General features: G+C 46.5%; 2 protein-coding genes across 3 annotated transcripts in view; one reads left to right on the top strand and one right to left on the bottom strand.

Moving 5' to 3' along the window:
• CCNI2 (cyclin I family member 2) overlaps positions 1 to 3,805 on the top strand; it is a 25,385-nt gene extending 21,580 nt beyond the window's left edge. The window contains exon 5 of the mRNA XM_025204071.1: positions 3,308 to 3,805. Within this exon, the coding sequence (XP_025059856.1) occupies positions 3,308 to 3,760 (453 nt within the window). The 3' untranslated portion in view covers positions 3,761 to 3,805. The remainder of the gene's footprint in view (positions 1 to 3,307) is intronic.
• Positions 1 to 24,278, bottom strand: part of SEPT8 (septin 8) — a 34,523-nt gene that overhangs the window by 5,541 nt on the left and 4,704 nt on the right. The window contains exons 3-9 of one of the 2 annotated variants that reach the window (XM_006023558.3): positions 19,761 to 19,956; positions 18,156 to 18,342; positions 8,728 to 8,889; positions 5,907 to 6,003; positions 5,179 to 5,347; positions 4,883 to 5,015; positions 3,824 to 4,011 (exon numbers count right to left, since the gene is read on the bottom strand). In XM_006023558.3, the coding sequence (XP_006023620.1) occupies positions 3,824 to 4,011; positions 4,883 to 5,015; positions 5,179 to 5,347; positions 5,907 to 6,003; positions 8,728 to 8,889; positions 18,156 to 18,342; positions 19,761 to 19,956 (1,132 nt within the window). The remainder of the gene's footprint in view (positions 1 to 3,823; positions 4,012 to 4,882; positions 5,016 to 5,178; positions 5,348 to 5,906; positions 6,004 to 8,727; positions 8,890 to 18,155; positions 18,343 to 19,760; positions 19,957 to 24,278) is intronic. The other variant, XM_006023559.3, reaches the window with a different exon arrangement.

The following is a 24,278-nucleotide window of genomic DNA, read 5'->3' as shown; positions in this document are numbered from 1 at the left end:
GCCACAAGTTGTTGGAGAGTAGGTTTAGATTAGACATCCATAGGAACTACTTCACAGTTAGGGTGGCTAGGATCTGGAACCAACTTCCAAGGGACGTGGCGCTGGCTCCTACCCTGGGGGTCTTTAAGAAGCGGCTCGATGCCTACCTGGCTGGGGTCACTTGAGCTCAGTTTCCCTCCTGCCCAGGCAGGGGGTCGGACTTGAAGATCTACAAGGTCTCTTCCGACCCAACTTGTATGATTCTAGTAAAGGGACAGTACGACAGAATATTGGCAGAGGAAGGGAAATGAATCTCTGCTTCTGGGGCAAGCAATCCTGCTTGAACAGACCACACATTATGCCGAAAATACAGCACATTGGAACTGGGGCCCAGCTATGGTCTTTCAGTGGTTTCTGTAGCAAGCTAACAAGATAAATAAGCGCCGGGCGTGGGGACACAGGGATGACATGATGGACAGACACCATGACGACACCACAGCTAACAAGATAAATAAGCGCCGGGCGTGGGACACAGGGATGACATGACGGACAGACACCATACTATTCAAACTTCCTGATTTAACCTGGGTTGGTGATGCAAGCTGTTAGCTTGCTGTTTGTTCCATCACTGCTAGTAATAAAGATCAGATAACTGACTTTATTTAACAATCCATTTGATGATGCACAAAGAATCCAGCTCATTCTTCCCCCACTGCACTCTGGAGGACAACATTTCAGCCAGTATAAATAGATTGTACCTTATTTAGAATTAGGTTATTACCAAACTGATGGCTGCCATATTCATATAGCCCCAAATGTCACTGCACCTGGTTTTTAATGACAGTGTCATGGTGCACCTGGTTATGGGTTAATGAAAAGGACATTTCAAATCATGTCTTTGGACAGACTGTTCAAGAACAGCACACCAGAAATCTCACTCTACAAGTTATGGAGGATAATGCAAAGTTGAGATTCAAACCTGTACTACTTCTGTCTACCCAGAGAACACCCAGCAGCAATGCTTCTACTGAGGAATTCAACAAGCCCATTTGTATACTCAAAAAAATAGTCATCAAATATATGCACATTGGTGCGTTTTTCTAAGTAGGCAATGATAATAAGCATTTATTATAATAATATAATAAATGCTTTGAAACTTATTGAACTGAGTCAGCCCTGAGCCCTCTCCAAACTGAGCTGATGCAGCTTGAGCCTAAGCTGCGACAACCTGTTCTTGTCTTGATGCCACTCATGAGCAGAGACTGCCTACAAGGCTAAATGGCATGATACAAAAGATGAGTAACTATAAATACAAGGTCCTGAAGACTAGTTCTTCAAATCAACTAAAAATGTATGTGATGGATAAACAGCACAACCAGGAAGAGGAACCAAAGCATGTTCTCTCATGTCCAGCAAGCGTCACTCTTTGAGCCATTCAGATTCCAGCACTTTGGCAATTCAGTGTTGGTTGACATGCATCTAAATGAGAACACTGGTTCAGATTTTAAAAGCTAACTAGGAACTTGAATCTCTTTGATATCAAATGGGACAGGTGTGGCCAAGTCCCCTAGTAGATGAGCTTTTCCCAGCTGACATGCAATACAAAATCCCTCCTAGGCCACATCCAGATGAGTGGAGACGTTTGTTTCCCAGGGGAATACCTGTGCCACAAACACTCTGGTGTGCAGCAGACTACCCTGGGTGGGGTAGGAAAGGCTGAGGCCAGCACCTGTGCTGGCCCCAGCAGCCTTACCTGGGGTGCTGGGGCCTTTCCAGGGCTGCAGCTCCAGCAGGAAGCCTGGCCGGCAGCCAGGGCATGGCTCCAGCCAGCCAGGCTCTGGTTTTGGGTGGCATACACTCCCACCACGTATGCTGCCCTGCTTTTTTTTGGCCTTGGGTTTTTTGCGCCCAGAATTTCCCAGGTTCAAAAAAAACCAAAACAAAACAAAACCCCAACCCTGCGCTGTAAGGTAGCAGCATGCGAAATGCCTGAATGTGCAGTGAGTGGTGGCAGACACAGGTCTGCGGTGCCATATATCACACGTCTGTGCTCGTTTGGACACAGCCCTATACACAGAGCTGGGTAGGATGAACTGAGCTATTCTCCTTGGATATTCTCCTTCAGCTGCAAGAGTCTCAACATTTTAGCAGAATTTTCCAGCCACCAGATGTACTGAACATTATGCAACTACAGTTTACAGTGCAGCAGCAGGGAAAGCTGCTTAACCACATTCTGCATTAAATATACCTGGGTGATCTTAAAGCTCCTTCTCATCATAAGTCAAGGGCCATATTTTGATCTTTCTTACACTGGTTTTGATCTACACCCATGTAAACTGATAACAGAATGGGGTCTCTTTCTTTCATTGGGCTATAAAGCCAAAGACTCTGCATTAATGCAGAATCATCACTGACATACAAGATCTTGAAATAAGAGTTGGGATAAAGTTTTCAGAGAGCGAACAAGTATTCTGGCTTTAATCTGTGTACTTGTGAAATCGGCAGATGCTGTATAGTATTTTGCAAGCAGCTATTAGACTCTTGTGCTGACTGGATGGGTCTGCAACCTGGCAGCCAGAACCAGAACTGCTTTGTTACCACACCAGTAAATATTAAATCCAAAGCAAAAAAAACACATTAAATGGTTGAAGCCATCATCTTCCATCAAAGGAAACAAACTTCTGGCACAGGGGCAGAGAAAGAACTGCCTTAATACTTGATCTCTCCTCAAGGGGATTATAAAATGCTTTGAAGTATTGTATCATGCAAGTAATTTCAGACCTGAAAGCCATATTGTTAAGACTAAACCTGCATTATTTCCAAAACTCGTATTTTTCTTTCTACCGTTAAAATGATCAGGCTTAAATAGCTGGATCAAACACTTTTCTGGATGTTAAAGAACATAGACTATTTAAGTTCCTTTGTTAAGCAGAAAGCTATGTGAGAAATGTTAGAACAACAGAGAAGTACTGGAGTTTATAAGATGATTTTTTCCTCCATTTTGTCCCCAACCCTGTACTCCATGCAGACTGATTTCAATGGAATTAGGATAAGGCCCTTTGCTTTCCCATTTTCCCTCTCAGTCACATGGGGCTATATTGTGAAAACCACCGTTCCCATCCTCACACCTCAGCAGGGTCTCACTGACCTCAGCAGTACCAGTGAAGGTGTTAAGCACAAATATGAAAAGTCAGTTTGGCCCATCAAGGAAAATAAAAAAGCTCCTGTTGAGGGGTCAGCAATTCTGAAGAAGCAGGATCAAACCCAAGGGGCCAAGCTGAATTTATATTTTCCCTTCCTTCTGAGATGCTGTTTCTTCTTTTTACAGATCTACTTTAAACAGGGTCCCCGACCCTGCAGCACAGAACAAAGACGACTATTCTGTTTGAGGTTCTGCTGGCAGAATGTCACGTCACTACAGGACCCTCTGCGTCACCGCCCTAGGCAGGACAGCCAACGGGTCTCCCCTGGGGGTTCGTCGAAACGCTCCAGCAGTTCCTTGAGATGGTATAAAGGAGATGGGCACAAACATGACCTGAATCTCTCATTCTCCACAAGCCTGAAAAGGGAGAAGTCTATTTCCTCTCCAGTGTTCAGAGCTTTTTGCCAGGCAATGCCCAGCTACAGCCAGAGCCCTTCTCCATCCTCTAAATATCAGCAGAAAAATGTGAAGGCTGCTGGCATAAGGCTCAGAAAGCCTCCCTTGATTACTAGGCTTTGCAATGTGCTCCTACGGCTTGATCTGTTGGTTTTTTTCAAGTTGCTGAAAACAACATTTTAAAATGGCTGAAACACACACACTGCTTCTCAGCAGAGAGGGGCGGATCCAAGTTCGGACACTTACTTTTTCTTATCTTTATCCTTCTTCAGTGGCTGCTGTGAAGTAGCAAAGGACTGGGACTGAAGTGTTTCAACTGCTACTTTCCGCCTGTTGAAGGCATTCATCTCCTCCTCCAGCTCCCTCCTCTTCTCCTCCACCTTCCTCTTCTCCTCCTGGTGTATCCTCTTTAGATGCTCAAATTTCTCATGCAGCTAGTAGGAGATAGACACCATGAGCACGGCCTATGCTTGGCTTCAGCTCTTGGGCCTGCCCATCACAGAAATCTGTGCTCACAGACCCTTAGATGTTGTGCAAAGCCCCAGAGAGGGCAAAGGGATCAAAAGTTTGAAACTAACTCTTCAGTGGGGCAGGGGTCTAAAATTACCTGCTCTTTGCTCAGAGGGAAAAGATGAGATGTCATACTTGGGCTAGTCTGTCTCATGGGTGGCTTGTTACGATGTACAAAGCCAGGAGGGGCACTGGCTTAGAACTCAAGAGATGCTGGTTCTGTTCCCACCTCTTCCCCAGGCTACCTCTGATCTTCAGACACCAAGTACCCGATTTTCAGCAGTTACCAGTGTCCCTTGGACTCAACAGAAGCTGAGTGAGATTGGTGGCAGGAGGGGCTCAGCTTCCCTGAAAGAGTCCTTAATTTAAGAGTGCTTTAATTTTTCTGGGCTTCAGTGGGCTAGGAATCACATCCTCTGTGATGTCCAGCATGACTTAGATAATGTGCTGAAAGGGGAGGAAGGTACAGAGTTACCTAAGCTCCTTTGAAGATGTTATAATCTGTTCCCCCTTCCCCAATTTGTTCTGTGGTGTTCTGTGGGGATCATTTCATTAAGGTTGGGAGGCCCAGATCTCTAGTAATGGGGCCAATATCTGCCGCCAAGGAAGATCCACATGAGACCATCTGAGACCAATGATCAGGCACTGGAAGACCCCCGTGGGGGCTGCTGTTACATCCTGGTGATCACTGTGCTCCGTGCATATATTACTCAAGTGTTCACACATTGCCCCTAACTGGATCCTAGGGTTGAATGTGTGGCATGGGATCACCCTGCAGGTTTCTGATCCACCCACCTCTCTTTCTTTGTCTTTCAGCTGTGCTTCCGTCTCCTTGACTTTGTTCACAAACATTTGCCTCATTTCTTCCTCTTTCCTCTGCAGCTCACCAAGGAACTCTTTTCTTTTGGTCTCATACGTTTCTTGGAGGCTGAATTAAAAGCAAACAAGACCCAGATCATTTTAATACTGCTGTGTTACTGGCAAGTTTATGCCTATGTGCTGTTCTTTGCCCACAAAATTCTGACAGACATCACTGGGAGCCAAGACTAGACTCCCACTGAACACTGGAGGTGGAGACCAAGGCCGCTCACCTGAAGGGCTGGCTGTCAGGATCTGTGTCCTTAAACCCCATCTGCTCCAGCTTGCACCGCCGGTAGAGCTCATAGTGGCGAGTATGAGTCTGCTCCCGAAGATCTTCCATGTTGACTCGAATGAGCATTTCGCGCAGTTTCACAAAGTCACAATGGCTTTCATTCTCAACTGGTTACAAAAAAAAAAGGAAGGAACTCAGACCACCTTGGGGAGAAGGTGGGAGGGGGGCTGCATACATAGGGGCCTTACAGACTAACCCCATCCATTTCTCTTCTCAAGGAGTTTGGACCTCAAACAGAATTAACAGAGCCTTCCCAGAGGAGAGCATGGAGTCAAGGGTAGGGGAGCAGGGGGGGGCTTCCCTCTTCTGGAAGGATCAGCCTAGGCAGGACTCTGCTCTGTACAAGTGAGCAAGGCCATACAGCTATGACATTACATCTGAGAGCTGTGCAGTATGAGCAGAGGGCCTGAAAGGAAAAATCTAGTCATTGTATGGTAGGTGCAGAGCACAAGCTGCCTCTACAATGGACAGGAGGTGAAGGGGATGTATACTGCTAAGAAGCGAGGGGTCAGGCTAACTATGAAGGCAGGCAAGATCATTCCTGCCAGCACAGCTGTGCCCCATTCGAAAAGGAAATACAAGTGCACTTCAACCCAGAAAAAAGCACAAGTCGCTCATGCTCCAAGAGAGGGCACAGATAACACGCTGCACTGCTGACGGCCTTACCTTGCACCACGCCCCAGGGGTACTGTCGAGCTCTCACCAATTTATTTCCGACTTTCACCTCCTCTGTGCTGCCGACAACAGCAAAGGGCAGATGAGCCTGAAACAACCAGCCCAAGTGATTCAGTGCAAGAGCTCATCTCTCTCACAGGCAGCTCGATTGACACACTTGCCACAAGCTTCCTCTAGCCCAGGCACAATGTTCACTTTGAAATCCTCTCTCCCAAGCACAGATTCTTCATTTCTTGGCATAACAACAGTCTCCACTAGGGAACGGCGTTAACTGGGAGTTCCTGAACTGCAGTACGTAGCTGTAGCAGGGCAGAGCTGGTCAGCATAATGGTAGTGACTTTGGCACTGAGCCAGTAAGGGAGATCTCTCAGCAATGCCATGGGCAGCTGCTGCTGAGCAAACTAGCACCATCATCAGCAAATAAGACATTACTGGCTTCCACATCTAGCAAGCAGAGGCAAGTCCTGGCCAGATCATTCTTAATACCATATTACTCGTATGAGCTAGGTCACTTCCAAAGGCCGAGAAAAGAGTGGCCCCTGGCCTGAGGAGACTGCACAGACATTTGTAAGCCGGAAATTGCACAGCAGCTTGCACACAGGCATTTGGCAAGACATTGACAAGAATGATACATACCAGTTGCTTTACATGGGATGCAGTGTCCAAATTTGCAGGTACGGAGGGGCACGGCCCTCAAGGAAACCTGGCATCAAGATGACTGCATCACCTTTGTCAGTATAATACTGGAGCCCACAGGCTAAGCAGACTCCCCTGTGCTGTGCATAAACCTGCCAGGTAGCTAGAACAATGTATTTTGCTCTCCCATCTTGCAGTTCCCCAGCCCAGGCTGAATGTTCCCATACACAGAGAACTGCAAGACCTGAGAGTGCCTTTGTCTTGCCCCAGGGAAAGTATCACTTAGGAGCACGTCTCATTCACCATACTCTCCTCACAGCACTCTCTCTCTCCTGTTGCAGCAGTAATGCTGGAGGATGGAAAGTCAGGCTGCAGAGTGCACTGTGGCACTGAGCCTGGCTTGAGGACCTCTGCCGAAACACTGCACCCGTTCTGCCTAGAACCAGCCCCTCCTGCCACCTGTTTAGTACTTTACCGGGATAAGTGCAAGACCTGAGGGTTTACTTGCAAGTACCACCTAGCAGTTTTGAGCTTTGCCTACAAGATTTGCATTGGAGCAAACCTAGGTATTTTAGTGGCACCTGGATGGCAGTGTGCTCTCAGTTACAGCAGAACCAGAGATCACTGCACTAATCAACTGTATGCCAATCTTGGTCTGCCTGGGAGGGAGCCCTGGCCACTGACTTCAAAGGGGTAGGGCAGGCAGAGGTCCTCAATTCAATTTATGAAGAAAGGTCTTCTGTCCCTCCCCCACTCCTCAAGAATTGTGATGAAAACCAAACACTTTTGTGCCAACATTTGTCTACATTCTTTGGGTGTTCATCCATAAAAAATGATGCCCCAGAATTTTTCAACAAGCAACAAACTTCACTCGGGAGGGCAGCATTTTTGTTTCATTAAAAATATTCACCACACTGGCCCAACAGAATTTTTCAACAAGCAACAAACTTCACTCAGGAGGGCAGCATTTTTGTTTCACTAAAAATATTCACCACACTGGCCCAGATTTAAGATTTTGGTTCTTGTAATCCATCAAAAAAAAAAAAAAAAAATCAGATTTTTATTTTTGATGAAAAGCCCAAACCATGCAATAAAAATGGACTTCTTGTGGGAACTGCCATTTTGAGCAAAAAAAAAATTTTTAAAGCTAAAAATCAAATGAAAAATAATAAATGTTCAACCAGCTAATCAAAGTAGAGTTCAAACATGATATTTAAAGTCAAGTTCACTGAAACCTGAGATTGGTCATTCCAAGCTTTTCTTCCCACCAAAATAAGGAATTAGCTTTTTAAAAAAGAAAGAATTTCAGTAGAATTATTTTTAAGTTTTTGAATTTTTTTCTTCAAACAAAACTCAAATATTCAATTCTCCCCTCTCTCTTCACCACACACTATTTTCACCCTTTTTACATTCTGCCACCAGAACAGGGAGACAATAAATTTAAAAAAGGGAAAGAGGAATACTTTTCATTTTTTCACCCAAAAATCAGAATATGCAGTCTGCTCAATCACTAACATTTTAAGATTTACACAACACATTTAGTACTTTGCAACCAGCTCTAACTGGTTGCAAAGTACTGGCTGTAAAGCTAGGTATAGACATTCAAAAAGCCTGAGGTGGAATCAGTCTAAGTTACGTGGCTTTCTGTAAGCAGCAGAGTTTAGATCGGTAATGAACAGAGCGCACATTTGCCCTTCGGGGAGGAAGGGGGACAAATCTTAGACCGGGTTCCACCATTTTTAAACCAGTCTATGTGCACCAAACTTCTGTTCTGTTATGGGCATAGGCTGGTTTCCAATCACTTATACCAGTAAAAATGTAATGCCTGTACCTGGCCCAAATGTGCAACCCACGTTAGATGGAAGCTGGACCCCTCCTAAGAACCATCTGAGATTAAGTGACAGTCTCATGTTAAGGGGTGTAGGTTGTAGCCGTGTTGGTCTAAGGACATAGTCACCCAAGGAACCTTGTCAGTCTCATGTTAATGAATTCTAGTATGGCGAGGCCAAAGGGCATAAAGAAAACTGTCTATATCCCCTTTTGCATCAGCCTTAGGCCTCTGTTAGGCACACAGTTCACTTTTAAAACAGGAAGCAGGGTTTTAGTGTGTGCCATTATATGGCGGGTTTGTTCCTTACAGGTACCAGAGGAAATGCAATAAGAAAATGTTACTTACGTTCATTACGGAGTTGATCTCAGCCACGGCCTCATCATCTGTGGGGAACTGGTAGATTTGCACTCCATTGCTCACCAGCTCACTCATGATCTTGATCTTAAACTTGTGCAGCTCACTCTTGGAGATGGTGTCTGCTTTGGCAATGATTGGGATGATGTTCACCTGCAGTGGAGGAAAGGGGAGAAATCAGGGGAAGAAGCAGAGGATACATCTGGAAGTGACAGCGCAACAACTGATTGAGATTCACTCTGGTATTGACCCTGAAGGAATGGTGAAGGAATGGTGATGGAACCTGAATGATGATGCTCTTTAAGTTTCCTAAATACCCAAACATGCAATACTTTGTGTACAGCAAGCAGCTAAGCACAGGTTGGGGTTAGATGCTACCATCTAGGCCTTCTGGACCAGTAACACAACTTCTGCACAAATACCCTGCACTAAACATAGGCAACTACAGGTAAATCCAACCCCCATAAACAAATGAGACACCAGACAAGAAATGATCCTCAAAAATTCTCCCCCCGATACCCACAGATTCTGACAATGTCCCAGCCTTTGGTGGCTGAGCCTATATCTCCAGGAGCTTTCTTTCACACTTCACTCTCCAGTTTTGTCTCGGTTTAAGGAGCTCCCTATAACTTGGATCTGATCTTTATCACCGCTCGCAAGTTGCCTCATTGAAGCCATTTCATCCCCCAGCACATCTGTAAAAATAAGCTCATCCACCACAATGTTCCAGGCAGTGCTGAATGAGACAGCATGAAATCCCCTGGCATTCGCCAGGGAAGGGCAGGGACTCTATAAGGATCTTCGCAGCAGTCGTCAAAGCCTGTCTGAACAGCTGCAGTACAGTGTACGTCTCCCAGCTGCGAAGGCCATCCAGCTGCCTCGCACCAGTCTGCAGACAGGAGACTGTTTTTATACTTGTCACTACTCAACTTCACTTTCACACCCGCAGCTGCTTAGACAAAACTGGCAGCGTGCAGCTGTGTCACTGCAAAACCATTTCTTCACAGCTACAGCTTGTCCACTTAAAGCTCGAAGAGGAGACAGAGCCAGACCCACGCACCTCATCTAACACGAACAAGGCCTTCAACAGGGGAACTAGAAGCCTGGTGTGTAAGGTGATGTTTGGGTCAGGGCAAGGAGCCTTCTTTTCTCTGGAGACATGGGATGTGCGTCACAAAGAGGGAACAAGTTATATATGGTGTGTGGGGCTTTTACAGGCCCCCTTGGAGGTGAATGCTGCATCAAGTGGAGTCAGCTAGAGTTGCAGAGGCAGGGAAAAATCAGTTTACAGCCTGCGAGCTGAACAGGCAGCTCAGTGAAGGCAACTGCAGCTGCATCACAGTTTCTCTGGACCTTAGTGCCCATCACTTCCCTGTGTTAGAAAGGGTTGGGGAGCACAAATGAATCCTCGCTCAGCTACTACAGTAGCAGGGGCCATATGGGTACCCAAGGGAGGCAAGAGAAGCATGGAAAGGAGTCTGTCTTGTTCTAGTCCCCGTTGGGCAGATGTCTTTGTTGTATAAAACAAACAAACATACATCAGCATGACAACACCATGGATGAATCTGGCTCTTTGTCTTATTCGCATTAAGTGGACTAAAAGCCTGCTGACAAAACAATAGGCCCTCCTCTGCTGAAAGCATTAGCGTAGCTTGGCCTGACTTTCAGCTACACAGGAGATAGTCTGGCATGTCCTTTCAACAGCAAGCAAGAAGTAGGGGACATTAGCAGCAGTTGCTTCCCCTTGTATTCTCATGAATGCAGATGGAGGCTACCAGGATTTGTCCCTAATTCCCTTTGATCAGACTCCTTTTGCCTTGTAAAGGCAGGGAAAGGCAAGAAGACTCTCCTCTTCACAATTTAAGATCCAATAGGATTTGCGAATGGATGCAGCCATTGCAGATACAACTGCCAGCAATTAGCTAACAACAAAAAATCTAAATTGGCTCCCGGTCTTCAACTGAATTAATCCTGGATTAGCCTAACTGCTTCTGACACCTGGCACAAATATGCACAGCTGCATCAGCCCCCATCCTGCTATGATGAATTTGCCACCTCATTTAAACGGAGCTTCAGTCCCCCAGAACTAGAGAGCCCCACAGGAGGGCCCAAAAGAAAGGTGGGACATAAATCTAAATGCTGACTCCCGGTCACCCCTCCCCAGTCATTCCCCTTGTGACTGATTTGGTTTATAGGCTACCACCTAGAATTAATAAATGCTGAAAAAAAGTTTAACAAACAGTAAAGTACATCAAAAAAACCAAACTGGCTGCAACTGAACTTGGCCATCCCACACACTTACAGCATATCCATGGCCACAGCCTCCATGCAGTGACAGGCATGTGTGAAGGACACCGTCTCCAATACCCTTTGTTAGTGCCCAATAAGGTGACTCAACATTTAGTCAGGGAGTTGGAGACAAAACCTCCTTTCAACCTCCTCCCATTCGTGACTAGAGTCTATAAAGCCATCTCAACAATGGAAATGAAGCTAACAGAGAAAGAAGTTTATCCCTGCACTACCCGAGTAGGCCAGAAGCATATCAATGCAAGCACATTTTTAATCATGACTTTGGATTTCACAGAACTCTTCCTCGGATCTGGGAAGTGTTATCACTGTATCAAAGAGCAACTACAGCACTAGTTTTTGATCTTGCATTGAGCATGTCTGCTCATCATCCTTGTTAATAAGCCAGACATGAGCATCTGAAATCACTGGCAGAGCTGCAAGCGAGACCCAAGGGTCCTTGCTGGCTAAACCCACTGGACCCAAACTGGGACAGAGTGAACATGTGTGAGTGAAGCCCCCATGGAGTCATTCTGATCAGTGACCCTGTAATGAAATTTTCCCAAATCTTAAGGGGGAAATTATTTTCCCAAATCTAAGCCTTTTATACCCACTTTTGAAGTGATCTGAGTATTCCCTCTATATTTACAAGTTCTTAAAAAGTTATCCTCACTCAAATACTACTGGCCAATTCAAAACTGGTAAAGAAATAAAAGACCTTCAAAGCCATCAATTTATAAACAAGTGCAGGCTCAGCCCTTGGCCAAATCAGATACCAGGGTGAAGCAAAACCTGTTACCTCTTCCCTCCATCCCACACAACAACTTTCTTCTCCAATGCTAATGGCATCCTATAGTTTTCTGTGCAATATGGGTCACCCAAATGATCCTTCTTCTTGTTCTAGCACAGTATTGAACTGCTCCAGTATAATACAACCAAGGGTACAGACTATAAAATACAACAATGAATAAGCAGAATGAAACTACCAAGAGACCAGAGAAGGCTTGGTTGGAGGTTGCTTCAAAACACATTCTTCAGAATAAAACTTTAGCACCTCCAAATTTATTTTTTTTTTTCCAGGAAAGGGCTATTCCACCCGTAAAAGGGACTGGGAAAAAATGCCAATCTTCACGCCTCCAAGGCATTTTTGTTAGTTATGTAAAATTAATGCACTTATTATTTTTGTCTGTTTGCACTATACTCAGTACAGCTGGATTCTGTTCCAGCAGTACACCAGACGTGTTCACTTTAGTTTAATTATTCCTGTGCAGCCCCAATGAAAGTGAGGGACGGCCCAGATGTCACTAAAGCCACAGCCTGGAACTGCATGGGCCATAAACTGGTTTGCAGAACCTCTGGTGATGAAATACAAATAGTAATAATGCCATCTTGAATTTCTCAATCCAGGTAGGGCAAGCAATTACCTTTATCTTGCAGAATGAACATGGAGCCCCAGGATGGCAGATTACAGAGATACTTTCCAGGGCAGAACTGCTTTTTAAGTGCATAATTCAATTTTGTGTCTGTGTTGCAGGGTGATAATCTTCCCATTTTCTTACTTGCACCAAGTGAAAAAGCCAAACCTGTTTTAATTCATAGATGCCTTCCTCTGCTAAAGAGCCAGCCAGTCATCTATTGTTTACCTACAATTCAGCTTTGAAGACGTTACTTGCTGCCTGAGAGAAATAAGATACAAGCAGACAACAGCTGGCCATGAGCTCAGCAGAACAATGTTATATTAGAGCATGACAGAAGGCTTTGTGCAAAAAAGCCGTCACCCTGAGGAATTGTCTAAATCCAGCAAGATATGTTATTAAAACACTGCTAAGAATCAAAGCTGCATGCCTGGGACCTGACATCGCCCTGCTGAAGTAGCTAAAACCAAAACTCAGGATCAAGATCAGAAACATATTAAAGAAAGGAGAATGGTTCACTATAGTCTAGTGCTTAAGGGACAAGGCTGAGTCAGGAGACCTAGGCTTTCTTTGCTATTTGACACAGATTTCTGCCTGACCTTTGCCCTGATCTTAAGAAGCTCCTAGTCTATCTGCCCATCAGGAAAGTCTTGCAAAACTAAATGACTGACTGTAAAGCACTTGGATGGAAGATGATGAAGTGCATAATACAGGGGAGTTTTCTGTGACACCACACACAAGGAATGTCAGTCCGTCCCCCCCACTTTCCCAGCCATGTAAAAGCTCCACATTTATGCTATGCAAGCATTCCCTCCAGTACATCCAATGTTCTAAAGCCTTTGGGATGAGAAGGGATGCCCAATGGGAAAGCCTGGAAATGGGGAAAAAAATTCCCACGCGTTCATGGTCGCAAGTGATTTATGTTGGTATTATCCAAAAGCCAAACTGAAAAGGCCATGGGGAGATGCAACGGGAAGGGAATGCACAAGCTGTGTGAGACTACCACCATCAAGCACTCCAGGGGAATCATACACAAAACAGTCTTCCAAACATATTTCAGGTTATATGTAATGCTGGCACCACTCCAGAAGCCAGAACTTATTAAAGGAGGCCTTGTGATGTTAATGCAACAGCCACAGTGGTTACAAACAAGCCACTGCAAGGTGGAAGCCAGCAAGGTCCCTGGAATGGGCCCAAAGACAAGACCAACAGCGCATGGGTGGATGATATGGGACAGCAGTCACCTCCCATAAATGAAGCACCTGCCAACTAGGAAAGTCTATCAGAACTGCGTTTAGATAAAGCTTAGAACAGAGGTTGGCAATGAGCCCTAGAAGCAGTTCAGGGGCTTCCCTGTTACTGGAATCTTGGTCAACATATTCCCAGCTGCAGTTATACCACCCAATCCTGCCCCGATGAGCTCCCTCCAAGTCCAGTGGTTTCAACAGGGCAATGAAGTGATAGGGCTGGCAGCCTAAGGGTTAATTAGTCTACAAGACAAGGAAGCCATTTTTGTTAAATGCAAAGTGCTAGGACAGGGATAGGCAACCCTCAGTATGGGTGCCAGAGTGTGGCACACAAAGGCATTTCACTTGGCACACGAGCCTCAGGGTAGACAGCAGGGAAGGGAAAGGGGCTGGGGCTGTGCTGCCACAATAAGGACTGGGCCCCTCGTGGCTTCCCCGCCGTCCACCCTGGCACGCCAACATCTTACAAGTTGAGGCTGCAGGTGTTTTTGACACTCTGCCCAAAAACACTGCCAACCCCTGTGCTAGGGTGAAGGAGCAGCTTTGGGTGTTAACCTCTGGAGACTGCCTCCAGCCCCGACACAGCATCTAATAAAACCCAACCAGCAAAGACATCTTCAAGCTGCATGTCTGTCATGTAATTTAACGAATAGCTGAGTCACTTAAAGCACTGACCACTGAGCATATACATATACATGAACTACAGATATAACCACAGACTAGACTATAAACAGCCCCACTCTCAGGATTTCAATGGGTTTAATAGTTTATGGCAGTATAACTCCAGCTGGGAACATGTCTTTTTCATACTTTGAGAAGGCAACACGGCGTCAGTAGTTAGACTATTGAGACATACAAGTTGTGTTCTTGTTTCTGACGCTGGCTATATTTGACGGAGGGCAGGTCACTCATCTCCGTCTACTTCATTTTGTAAAATGACATTTTCTACATTCCAGGAGAAGTCTGTTTTTATTGCTTTCTGCCCTGGTTACCTCACCGAATAGGCAACACAGCAAGCCTTGCAGTTTCCACAATACAACAGAGAGAGAGGAACCTGGAATCTCTCCTGACTTGTAGATTAGCACAAAAGCTAACTAAGCTTCAGAATCTTTTATTCTATGGTAGAGCTGATGAGACAGAAATAACCTTGCTTAACTTTCAGATCCCAGGAGAAACTACTGCAATGATGAGTGCTACAGAAAATCTTCAGAGACAAAACTTGAAAGCAAAAGGTTTGTATTCTTGCAAAAGGAGCAACTATTTTTATAGACACTTGAGAGAAAAGCAAACATGAAACCGCACAAAACTATCTGTAAAGGTCAAACATGACCTGCCCTATAACTGACCCAGCTCTCCCAGCTTTTTTGAGAATTAAATCACCTGACAACCGCTGACCTGCTGGCTGTTATCTTTAAAAACTTGTGGCAATCGGGAGAGGTCTCAGACTAATGGAAAAGGGCAAATATAGTGCCCATCTTTAAGGGAGAGAAGAAGGAAGATCTAGGGAACTACAGCCCAGCCAGCCTCACCTCAGCCCTCAGAAAAATCATGGAGCAGATCCTCAAGGAATCCATTTCTAAGCACTTGGAGGAGAAGAAGGTGATGAGGAACAGTCAGCATGGATTCACCAAGGGCAAGTCATAACTGACCAACCTGACTGCCTTCTATGAGATAACTGGCTCTGTGGATGCGGGGAAAGCAGTGGATGTGATATACATATACACTGACTTTAGCAAGGCTTCTGATATGGTCTCCTGTAACAGCATTTTCCAAGCAAGCTAAGAAACTACGAGTGGATGAATGGACTGTAAGGTGGCTAGAAAGCTGGTTGGATCGTCAAACTCAATGGGTAGTGATCAATGTCTCGAGGTCTACTTGGTAGCCAGTATCAGTAGCCTGGGTCCAGTTTTGTTTAATTTCTTCATTCACAATCTGGAAGATGAGATGGATTGCACCCTCAGCAAGTTCGCAGCTGATACCAAGCTGGGGGGTGTAGGGCTAGGATTTAGAGTGATCTAGACAAATTGGAGGATTGGGCCAAAAGAAATCTCATGAGGTTCAATAAGGACAAGGGCAAAATCCTGTACTTAGGACAGAACAATCCCACGCATGGCTACAGGCTTGGGACTAACTGGCTAAGCAGCAACTCTGCAGAAAAGGACCTGGGGGGTTACAGTGAACAACAAGCTGCATATAAGTCAACAGTGTGCCCTTGTTGCCAAGATGGCTAACAACATACTGGCTGCACTAGTAGGAGTGCTGCCAGCAGATCAAGCAAAGTAATTATTCCCGTTTATTTGGCACTGGTAAGGCCACACCTGAAGTACTGTGTCCAGTTTTGGGCCCTCTGTGGCAAAGTGGGGCTCCCTGACTAGCCACGGTACTAGTTTCCCCACTTGCCTTTGGGCCCGCCACCCACCTGACTTTCCTGCCATGCCTTGTTGTTAATTAATTAAGATATTAATTAAGGTGGGAGGCTGCCCATTCTTGCCCCGATGCCAGGGGGCGCTATCTGCGGCTCCATTCCTCCCCTACACCGCAGTCCAAGTCTCGCAGAGGGCATCCAGATGACAATGCCCCCAGCCTACAGCTGGACCAAGCTTAGGCCTCGTTGTCAGGCCTCAGTCACACATTCATACCGCCCCCCTCTCAGTAGGGCCTCACACACTCCACCCCCTCTCACTGGGTCTCTTTCATGCATTGACAACTCATACTGCTTTGCTCCCTCTTGGAGCAGGCCCCTTAGGCCATAGGCTTTACCTACTTCGTACCTTGGGTGGCAGACGTACCGTCTTTTGGGCCTCTCCTGCAACCCTCACCGAGGTAGTGGCCACCCAATTACCTAACTGGGTCTAAGCTTGCCCTGGCCCTTCCAGGGGGGCAACTCTATATATATATAAACATACTGGGCTCTCAGCCCTCTGATTTCCCCCCCCTTCACTGGGGCTCCACATCTCCGCCCCCTCACTGGGGCCATTCCCTCACTGGGGTCCTCATTTCTGCCCCCTCACTGGGCCACGGGGCTTCCTTCCCCAGTGGCCTAAGGTGGCCATACCTGTGCCTGGCCCCAACTACCTTTCCTCGGGGTCTTGTACCCCACAGGGTTCAGGTGGCCGTAGCCGTGCCTGACCCCAGCTACCTCCGATGTTACGTGACCCACCCGAAGGTGAGGGCTAGGGTTAAGGCGCCCCGACCTGCCTTTCACCAGGATGATAACTGGCCTGCCATTTCTTGGGGGCTACCGTGCCACTGAGAGCCCCACCAGGCCACCCAACTCCTGGCAGGGTGCAGTTTTATGTCATGCCCTGGACCAGGAGCCTCCAAGCCATCTCCTACAGCTCCTACCCTTACCTCCAGGATGTTGCATGGAGCCTTGCAGCCAGGCAAGATTACTGCCGGGCCTGCCAGCAGCAAACTGCTCTACTTATATAGGCAGCCAGAGATCTAAAATGGCCGCTGCAATCAAGCACCTGCTGGCTGCTTGGCTCCGCTCTTAAAGTGGCAGGCATCAACCGTGCCCTGCCACAGCCTCCACTATAGAAAGGATGCAGACGAGTTGGAGAGAGCCCAGCAGAGGACAATGAAAATGGTTAGGGGGCTGGGGTGCATGACTTGTGAGGAGAGGCTGAGGGAACTGGGTTTGTTTAGCCCGCAGAAGAGAAGACTGAGGGGGGATTGAATAGCAGCCTTCAACTACCTGAAGGGGGGTCCAAAGAGGATGGAGCTGGGCTGTTCTCAGTGGTGACAGATGAGAGAACAAAGATCAATAGTCTCAAGCTGCAGCCTGAGAGGTTTAGGTTGGATATTAGGAAAACTTCTCTCACTAGGAGGGTGGTGAAACACTGGAGCGGGTTACCTAGAGCAGTGGTTCTCAACCTTTTTTGTACCAGGACCCATTTGTAAACATTGATGGCCAGTCCTGACCCAGTGCCCCTCACTCCCAACCTGATGTCTCCTGCCCCCAGGCTCAAGACCCGAGTGTGTGGGGCATGGGGGGCCCCAAGCAGCCCCTTGCAGGCTGGAACTCTGATAGCCTGCAAGGGAAAAGCCATGGTTTCCCATGTTTTTCTTCTTTAAAGGAGAATCCATTTTTTTAAGTTTGTTAAACCATTTTTAAAGTTTGTTTGCAACCCTTTCATATATTCTTGTGACCCACTTTTGGGTTGCGACCCACAGGTTGAGAAATGCTGGCCTAGAGAAGTGGTGGAATCTCCATCCTGGGAGGTTTTTAAGGTCTGGCTTGACAAAGCCCTGGCTGGAATAATCTAGTTGAGGATGGTCCTGCTTTGAGCAGGGGCTAGGACTAGAATTGATGACCTCCTAAGGTCCCTTCCAACCCTAATTTTCTATAATTCCATGACACCTGCAGTGATTTGATACCACTGTATGGAAGGCACTATACAGAGTTAATTTACAACTAGCAAAACCACTGCTCATTTCAAAGAGCATGTGGTTGTGCTGAGCTCCTTACCTTGCTATCCAGCTTCTTCATTGTCACAAGATCCAAAGACTTCAGAGAGTGCCCAGTTGGAGTGATGAAATACAGACAGACGTGGATCCTTGTGTCATGATAGTTAAACAGGGAACGGCGGATTTTCAGCTCTTCTTGCAAGTAGTTTTCAAACTGTGTGTCAATGTAGTCAACTATTGGCCTGTAACTACAGACAGATGCAGTGAGCAACCTGAATGCTGATGTTTAATGTTATCATTTTAAAGACTTAACGATGCGTCTCAGGTACTTTATTTAAATACTATTTACTAAAGTCAGAAATAATGTTAGTCTGCCAATGACAGCCTGAAAAGTGTTACGTTCACAGAGTTTATAATCCAAAGGTATTTCCGGTCACTGTGTTTCTATGATAAATGATGATGGAAGTGAAATATAGAAAAAATATATAGCTTCCATACAGCCAGCTTTGGCCAGATTTCAGGTGAAGGCATCTGGCTGCAGAAACACCACTGCAAGTTGTTACCATGAATAGCAGTGGCAGATTACAGACCGCTGACCAATTGAAATCATTGCAAAACAGCCATTGCCCAAGGGAACAGGAAGCTCTTAAGATCCCAACACAGTGTCTGGACAGTTAACTGGGAGCAGATGGCAAAGTTTTACAGACAAACTGATCATTGTCATAATGGACAATTCCATATGTTCCAGGGCTAATATTTTGGGTTTTTAAAGCCAGAGGAATCAGGATAAGTGATTGAATACTACCAAACCCTAGGCCAGAGCCAGGCCTCCATCTCTTTCTAACCAGCATTTACTGGTTAGCTGGTTAGAAAGGGAAGAGGCTATTACCTAGTAAAGGCAATAGGACAAAGGCTGAGCATTTGCATTCTTAGTTCCAAAGGGAGCTGCTGATAGTCAGCATAGCTTCTGCATTTGCTGAATAACTTCCTGGGAGTTAAATAGCCCTTCCATTCCAGATATGGTTCTGTGCATTCCCTAGGATCTGAGTGCCACTGTCACACTTGGTGCATGAGCTCCCCTGGGTAATGCTTTGAGATGGAGTTACCAAAGCAACAAGTCCCTCTGCATAGATACCTTCACTAATATAAGACAGATTTTGCCAAACCTGGAGCTACCCTGGAGTGGGGGACTACTCTGCCCGAGTACCAGGGACAGAATCTAGCCTGTGGCTTAAAAATACATACATATAGCCTCAGCTTATAACTTTTTCAGCTAGTCTAGAGAGAACACAACTGCACCTCATGATGCAGCCACAATAGTTGCAGCCAGTGGGCATGCTGTATAACTTTCACTTAATGAAACAAGCAAATCAACTCACATCTAGTTACAGTTTTTCACCATCTCATTAACCCACTTTTTCAACTCCTCACCCAAATGCCCTCCACACATTCTCCCAGATGTACTGTAGCCTGGCCCTGTGCCATTACATTAACATTAACATCATGCACAGTCTCCCAAGCTGCTGTACTAAATCCATATGACTCTGCTAGGAGCACAGGAGCATAAATGCTTTGTCTCCAATACTACAACTGGAATTGCAGGTAGCTACATGCCAGAGTGCTAGAGGCTGGTACAGACACCACAACCAAATGGCACATGACCTGCCTTTCATCTTTATTGATCTGGTCTCCGAATCCCACAGCATCCACGATGGTCAGCTTCAGGTGCACGTTGCTCTCCTGCAGGTCGTAGGTCCGTGGTCGCAAGCGCACTGTGTTCTCATAGTGACTGGCCTCCTCTGTCTCAAACGTGGTATTGAAGAGTGTGTTCATTAAGGTGGATTTCCCAATGCCAGTTTCACCTAGGAAGTGGAAGCAAAAACAATCAGTTTGCTCTTGCAGTCACTTCAAAGGAAATTAATTACAGAGCAGAACTAAAATGATACTGGGACAGGCTACTGCAAATCCCCTGTGGCAAAGTGGTGTAATCACAGAGAAGTGACTACTGCCCTGCTCTAAAAGGCTCCAATGCTAAACTTCCGTGTACTACATAACCATCTCTGTGCCACCTCTCATCTGAAGAACTAAAGCACAACCCAAACCTGCCGCTGCTTCTCCTTTGTTGACTTGCACTTTGGAGCCTGACGTCAGAAGTTTGGAAGAACTTGACGCAACTTTGGAGTCTTCGGCAGAGAGAGAATCCTCGACTTGCCTGCTTCCGTTACAGCGCTGCAGAACAGTAGACTCCATTTCTGCATATAATGTACTCACAAAACAGCAGCTCCAGATGCTTGACACAGGTAACAGCACAACGTATCTTCTTTTCTACGCGTCTGCTCAGATCTTCTTATTCTTTTTTCTTTGCGGTAAGTTTTCTCACGTGTTAACAGAGCTCAATTTTGTATTTTGGGGTCTTATTTTTGCGGCATTTCCTTGATATTGTCACAAATCTCTATTGGGACTTGCACAAAAGGGAGCAGCATGCTCACCTTTGGCTGTCTGAGATGCCAGACTACTTCCACTCCCCCTTCATCACTTCAAATTTTGACTGTTTATGATATAGATCTCTCTCTCTCCTTCTTTTCATTTTATTTTAAAGGGGAGCAAATATGGCCCAAAGCAGGGGAAGAGGCAGCCAAGACTGAGAACCTAAGGTAATCATAGAAACTGAGGGAAAGGTGTCACCTGCTCTTTATTCAGTCCTGTGTGACTGGCTTGTCCATGGCCCTCCCTGAACACAAATGGAGAGTACACATGCATATACAAATAGAGGAATGTTTCTCTTGCTGTCTGGAGACCTCATTTCCCAATTAGCATGTACACAGGTGGATGTACAGAACTCAGGAGAGGCCTGGGTTCCTTCCTTTATCAAGAAAAGTTTCTTGTTATTTGAGGTTGGCAGCAAAATATTGTAAGATCTCACTGCAGCCACATGAACCCTTTCTTAATCTTCTATTCACAGCCAGATGGAGGCAAGGCCAGCCTGGAGGCCTTCGCATTGCTTGTTCCTCCACTATATTCTTAACCCTTTAGTCTCAAACATGCCATTAATAAGAGTCAATGGGCTGCAGGGTTCTCACAGCTTTCCCCCTTTCTCTTCACAGAAACAGTTCTTTGAAATCAGGTCTGCAGTGCCTCCCCTCCCTGGCTTACCTCCTCACTCTGCTCACCCCGCTGGCCCTGCACCAGCTGTCCCTCCATCTCTCAGGGCTGGTGCCCAGCTTCAGCTGTGCCCTGGGCCAACCAGACTACACATCAGACAGCTGCTCCTCAGGTGGGGAAAGCCACCTTTGTCCAAGGCAAAGAGGTGCTGGGGTGTTTGAATGATCATTTAACAAGACCCTGAGCTGGCTAGGGAGAACAAGTGACAGGGGCCTAGAGAGGCTGGAACATCTAGGGCTTCCTCCATCAGAGGAGGGGGAAGACAAGAAGAACCAGGGAAACTGTTTCAGGCAAACAGGCCTACAAGTCACTGTGGGAAAGTGCTTCCCAACATCCTGAAGAATACGGGACAGGGGGAGACTGGAGAGGCAGCCCTGAGTCCCAAGAGAAGAGCAGAGGGCCTGGGAAGGGCCAAAAGAGTCTCCTACCTCTCAGGAGGAGATGCAGTGGCACCGGAGGTGCCTCAATCAACCCTGACGCTGCTCCAAGCACGCTTTAGAAGAGTGTGCCGGGTGCATCTGGGTGAATGCTCAACTGTTCTGGCATAACTGGAAGTTGCATGCTGGCCCTGGAGAAAAGCTGGCACTGGGCAGAAGCCTGGCATGCCAGGGAGAACTGGCACTGGGCAGGAGAAGGCCGATACAGTGCTGGGGAAAGCCGGAATGCCGGAAAGAGCCTGAGTAGCCCTGGAGAGAGCCCAAACACCGGGGAGAGCTGGCACGGCACTGGAGAAAGCCAGAACGTCGGGGAGAGTCGGCACAGCTTAGAAAACCAGCACATGGAAGAGTGCCGGTTCATCGAGGAGTGCAGGCATGACAGAGAGAGCCAGCAAGGGTGGGAAAGCTGGCCCGCTAGGGAAAGCTAGCTGTATGGGAAGAGTGAGCCGCAGAATGAAATCTATAGATCACTGGAAGCCCAGACACCCAGAGAAATGTCTGGAAATGGGGGCCTAAAGGCAAGACCTTCAGATGGAAATCAAGAGGAGAATCTTCAATTGTGAGTGCAGGAACATTTGAGGCTCCAAATACTTTATGTTCACGTATAAGTTCATTGAATTGTTGAAGTATGGACTGATTCTAAAGGATATCGCCCTGACCATTGGGCCGGTTGTTAGGGGTGTGCGAAGCGGGCAGTATAATTCCGATTCGGCCCGATTTGTGGGACAGCAATTTGATTTGCTAATTCAGATCACTGTCCCAATTCGATTCAGCTGAATCTGAAGATTTGTTTCCGATTCGGAGAATCTACGATTTGGCCATAGACATAGCTTTCAATGTTTTTTTCTACATACCTCGAGGTACCATGAATGCTGAGATGGTGGGGCGGATGGAGCATCCCACTGGAACATGGGGGGGAGGGGGTCCCCTGCATGCTCAGGGGCTCAGCGATTGGCTGCGGGGGCACCCTAGGTGCCCCCCCCCAGACCCAGGAGGCATCAGTCACTGAGCCAGGGGATGGGGTGGAGATCCCCCATGTCAGACCCAGAAGTGGATTAGAAGTACTTCTGGCCCACTTCCGGGTCCACCACCGAACGCACGGGGGTCCCCCTGTGCTCCTGTGGGATGCTCCATCTGCTCCAGCATCTCAACGTTCACAAGCCGCCTGGTACCTCAAGGTACGTAGAAAAAAAACATAAAGCTGTGTCAATAACCAAATTGTTGAATCTCTCCGAATTGAATTCGAGGCTTCTGATTCAATTCAGAGAGATTAACGGGTCTCCCAATTCAATTTGGATTCAGAGATTCAGCTGCCAAATTGGGCCAAATCTCCTCCAAATCGAATCAGCGACTGAAGCTTTGCACAGCCCTACCGGTTATCAAAGACTCATTGTGAGTTGGTTTGTGACTTTTCATTTTGTTTACTTGGGACACCGGGTTGGAGTAAGGATGGGACAAGGGGGAGGCAGGAGCCCTGGGAAGATGACCAAGTCTCATCAGTGCGCTTAGTTTCATCAGGATCCTTCTGAGTAATTAATTAGAACAAGCCGTGGCAGACAAGACCAAAAAGGGGGCAAGACCACACTGACATAAAGAAAGGGGAAAAGAGTGTCATCTGTAATCAGAAAACCCTAATTGAACAGGAACAAGACCTAGGCACCTGTAAGTAATGAGGTACTCAGAGCCTTGTGCACAGTCACTGACATCCTTGAAAAGAAACCCCCCTTTCCGGGACATGAGACACCAGCAAGTTTGCAAGCATTGGAAAGAACAAACACAGCATTTGGGAGTTCCACTTGCTGGCAGCCTGAGGCAAACCCCACTCAAGGGGCTCAGGAAGCTACTGAGATCTGGCTCCTTGTAAATACTCCCACCCTGCTTAAAGAACAAGCAGTGGGAAACTCTCTGCCTTGATACTGCGTGCTGTTCAGGTGACTGCAAACCAGCACAACAGGCGAAACCAGCCAAGTTGGACTAATGAGGAGACAGGCAGAGGAGGATTCACCTCAGGCAGCTGGCAGGCATCCAAGCAAACTTCTGACAGATGAGTTGCTTTGTCAAAGACAAAGAGGTGCTGGGGTGTTTGAAGCACCTTTTAACAAGCAACAGGGAGAACAAGTGAAAGGGGCCTACGGAGGATGGAGTGTAGCAAATCCCCCCTTTTTTGTGGTTTTTTTTATCATTTTAAAATGCATTCCCTCCCCTTCCCCAACCATTCCTGACTTGTTCTCTCCCTCTCTATTCCCTATAGATAAGTATAAGTGAGCTAAGACATAGGATAAGCTTCAGCATTTTATTTTGGTAGCAAGTTGTATTTGTTTCATTTTTTTCTCCTTTATATCGTATAATTATTATGTTTATATTGATTTTTACTGTTCTATATTACTGTTTTACTGATACTATATGATTTAGGCCTACATATGTAAGTTAGTGTAAGTCACGTCAAGTTTCCATCTTGTAATGTCAAGCCTCCGCCTTGTGTCCCCTGATGTTGTGTAACCTATGACTCACACCTACTCCTCCTATGCAACATGGTTCCTGAATGAATGGGGATGAATGCGTGTGCTTGAGAGACAATGGCAGTA

Source organism: Alligator sinensis, unplaced genomic scaffold (assembly GCF_000455745.1).
Source record: "Alligator sinensis unplaced genomic scaffold, ASM45574v1 scaffold135_2, whole genome shotgun sequence".
Lineage (NCBI taxonomy): Eukaryota > Metazoa > Chordata > Crocodylia > Alligatoridae > Alligator > Alligator sinensis.
The sequence above is the reverse complement of the archived record's forward strand: the minus strand, read 5'-3'. Positions and strand labels throughout refer to the sequence as shown.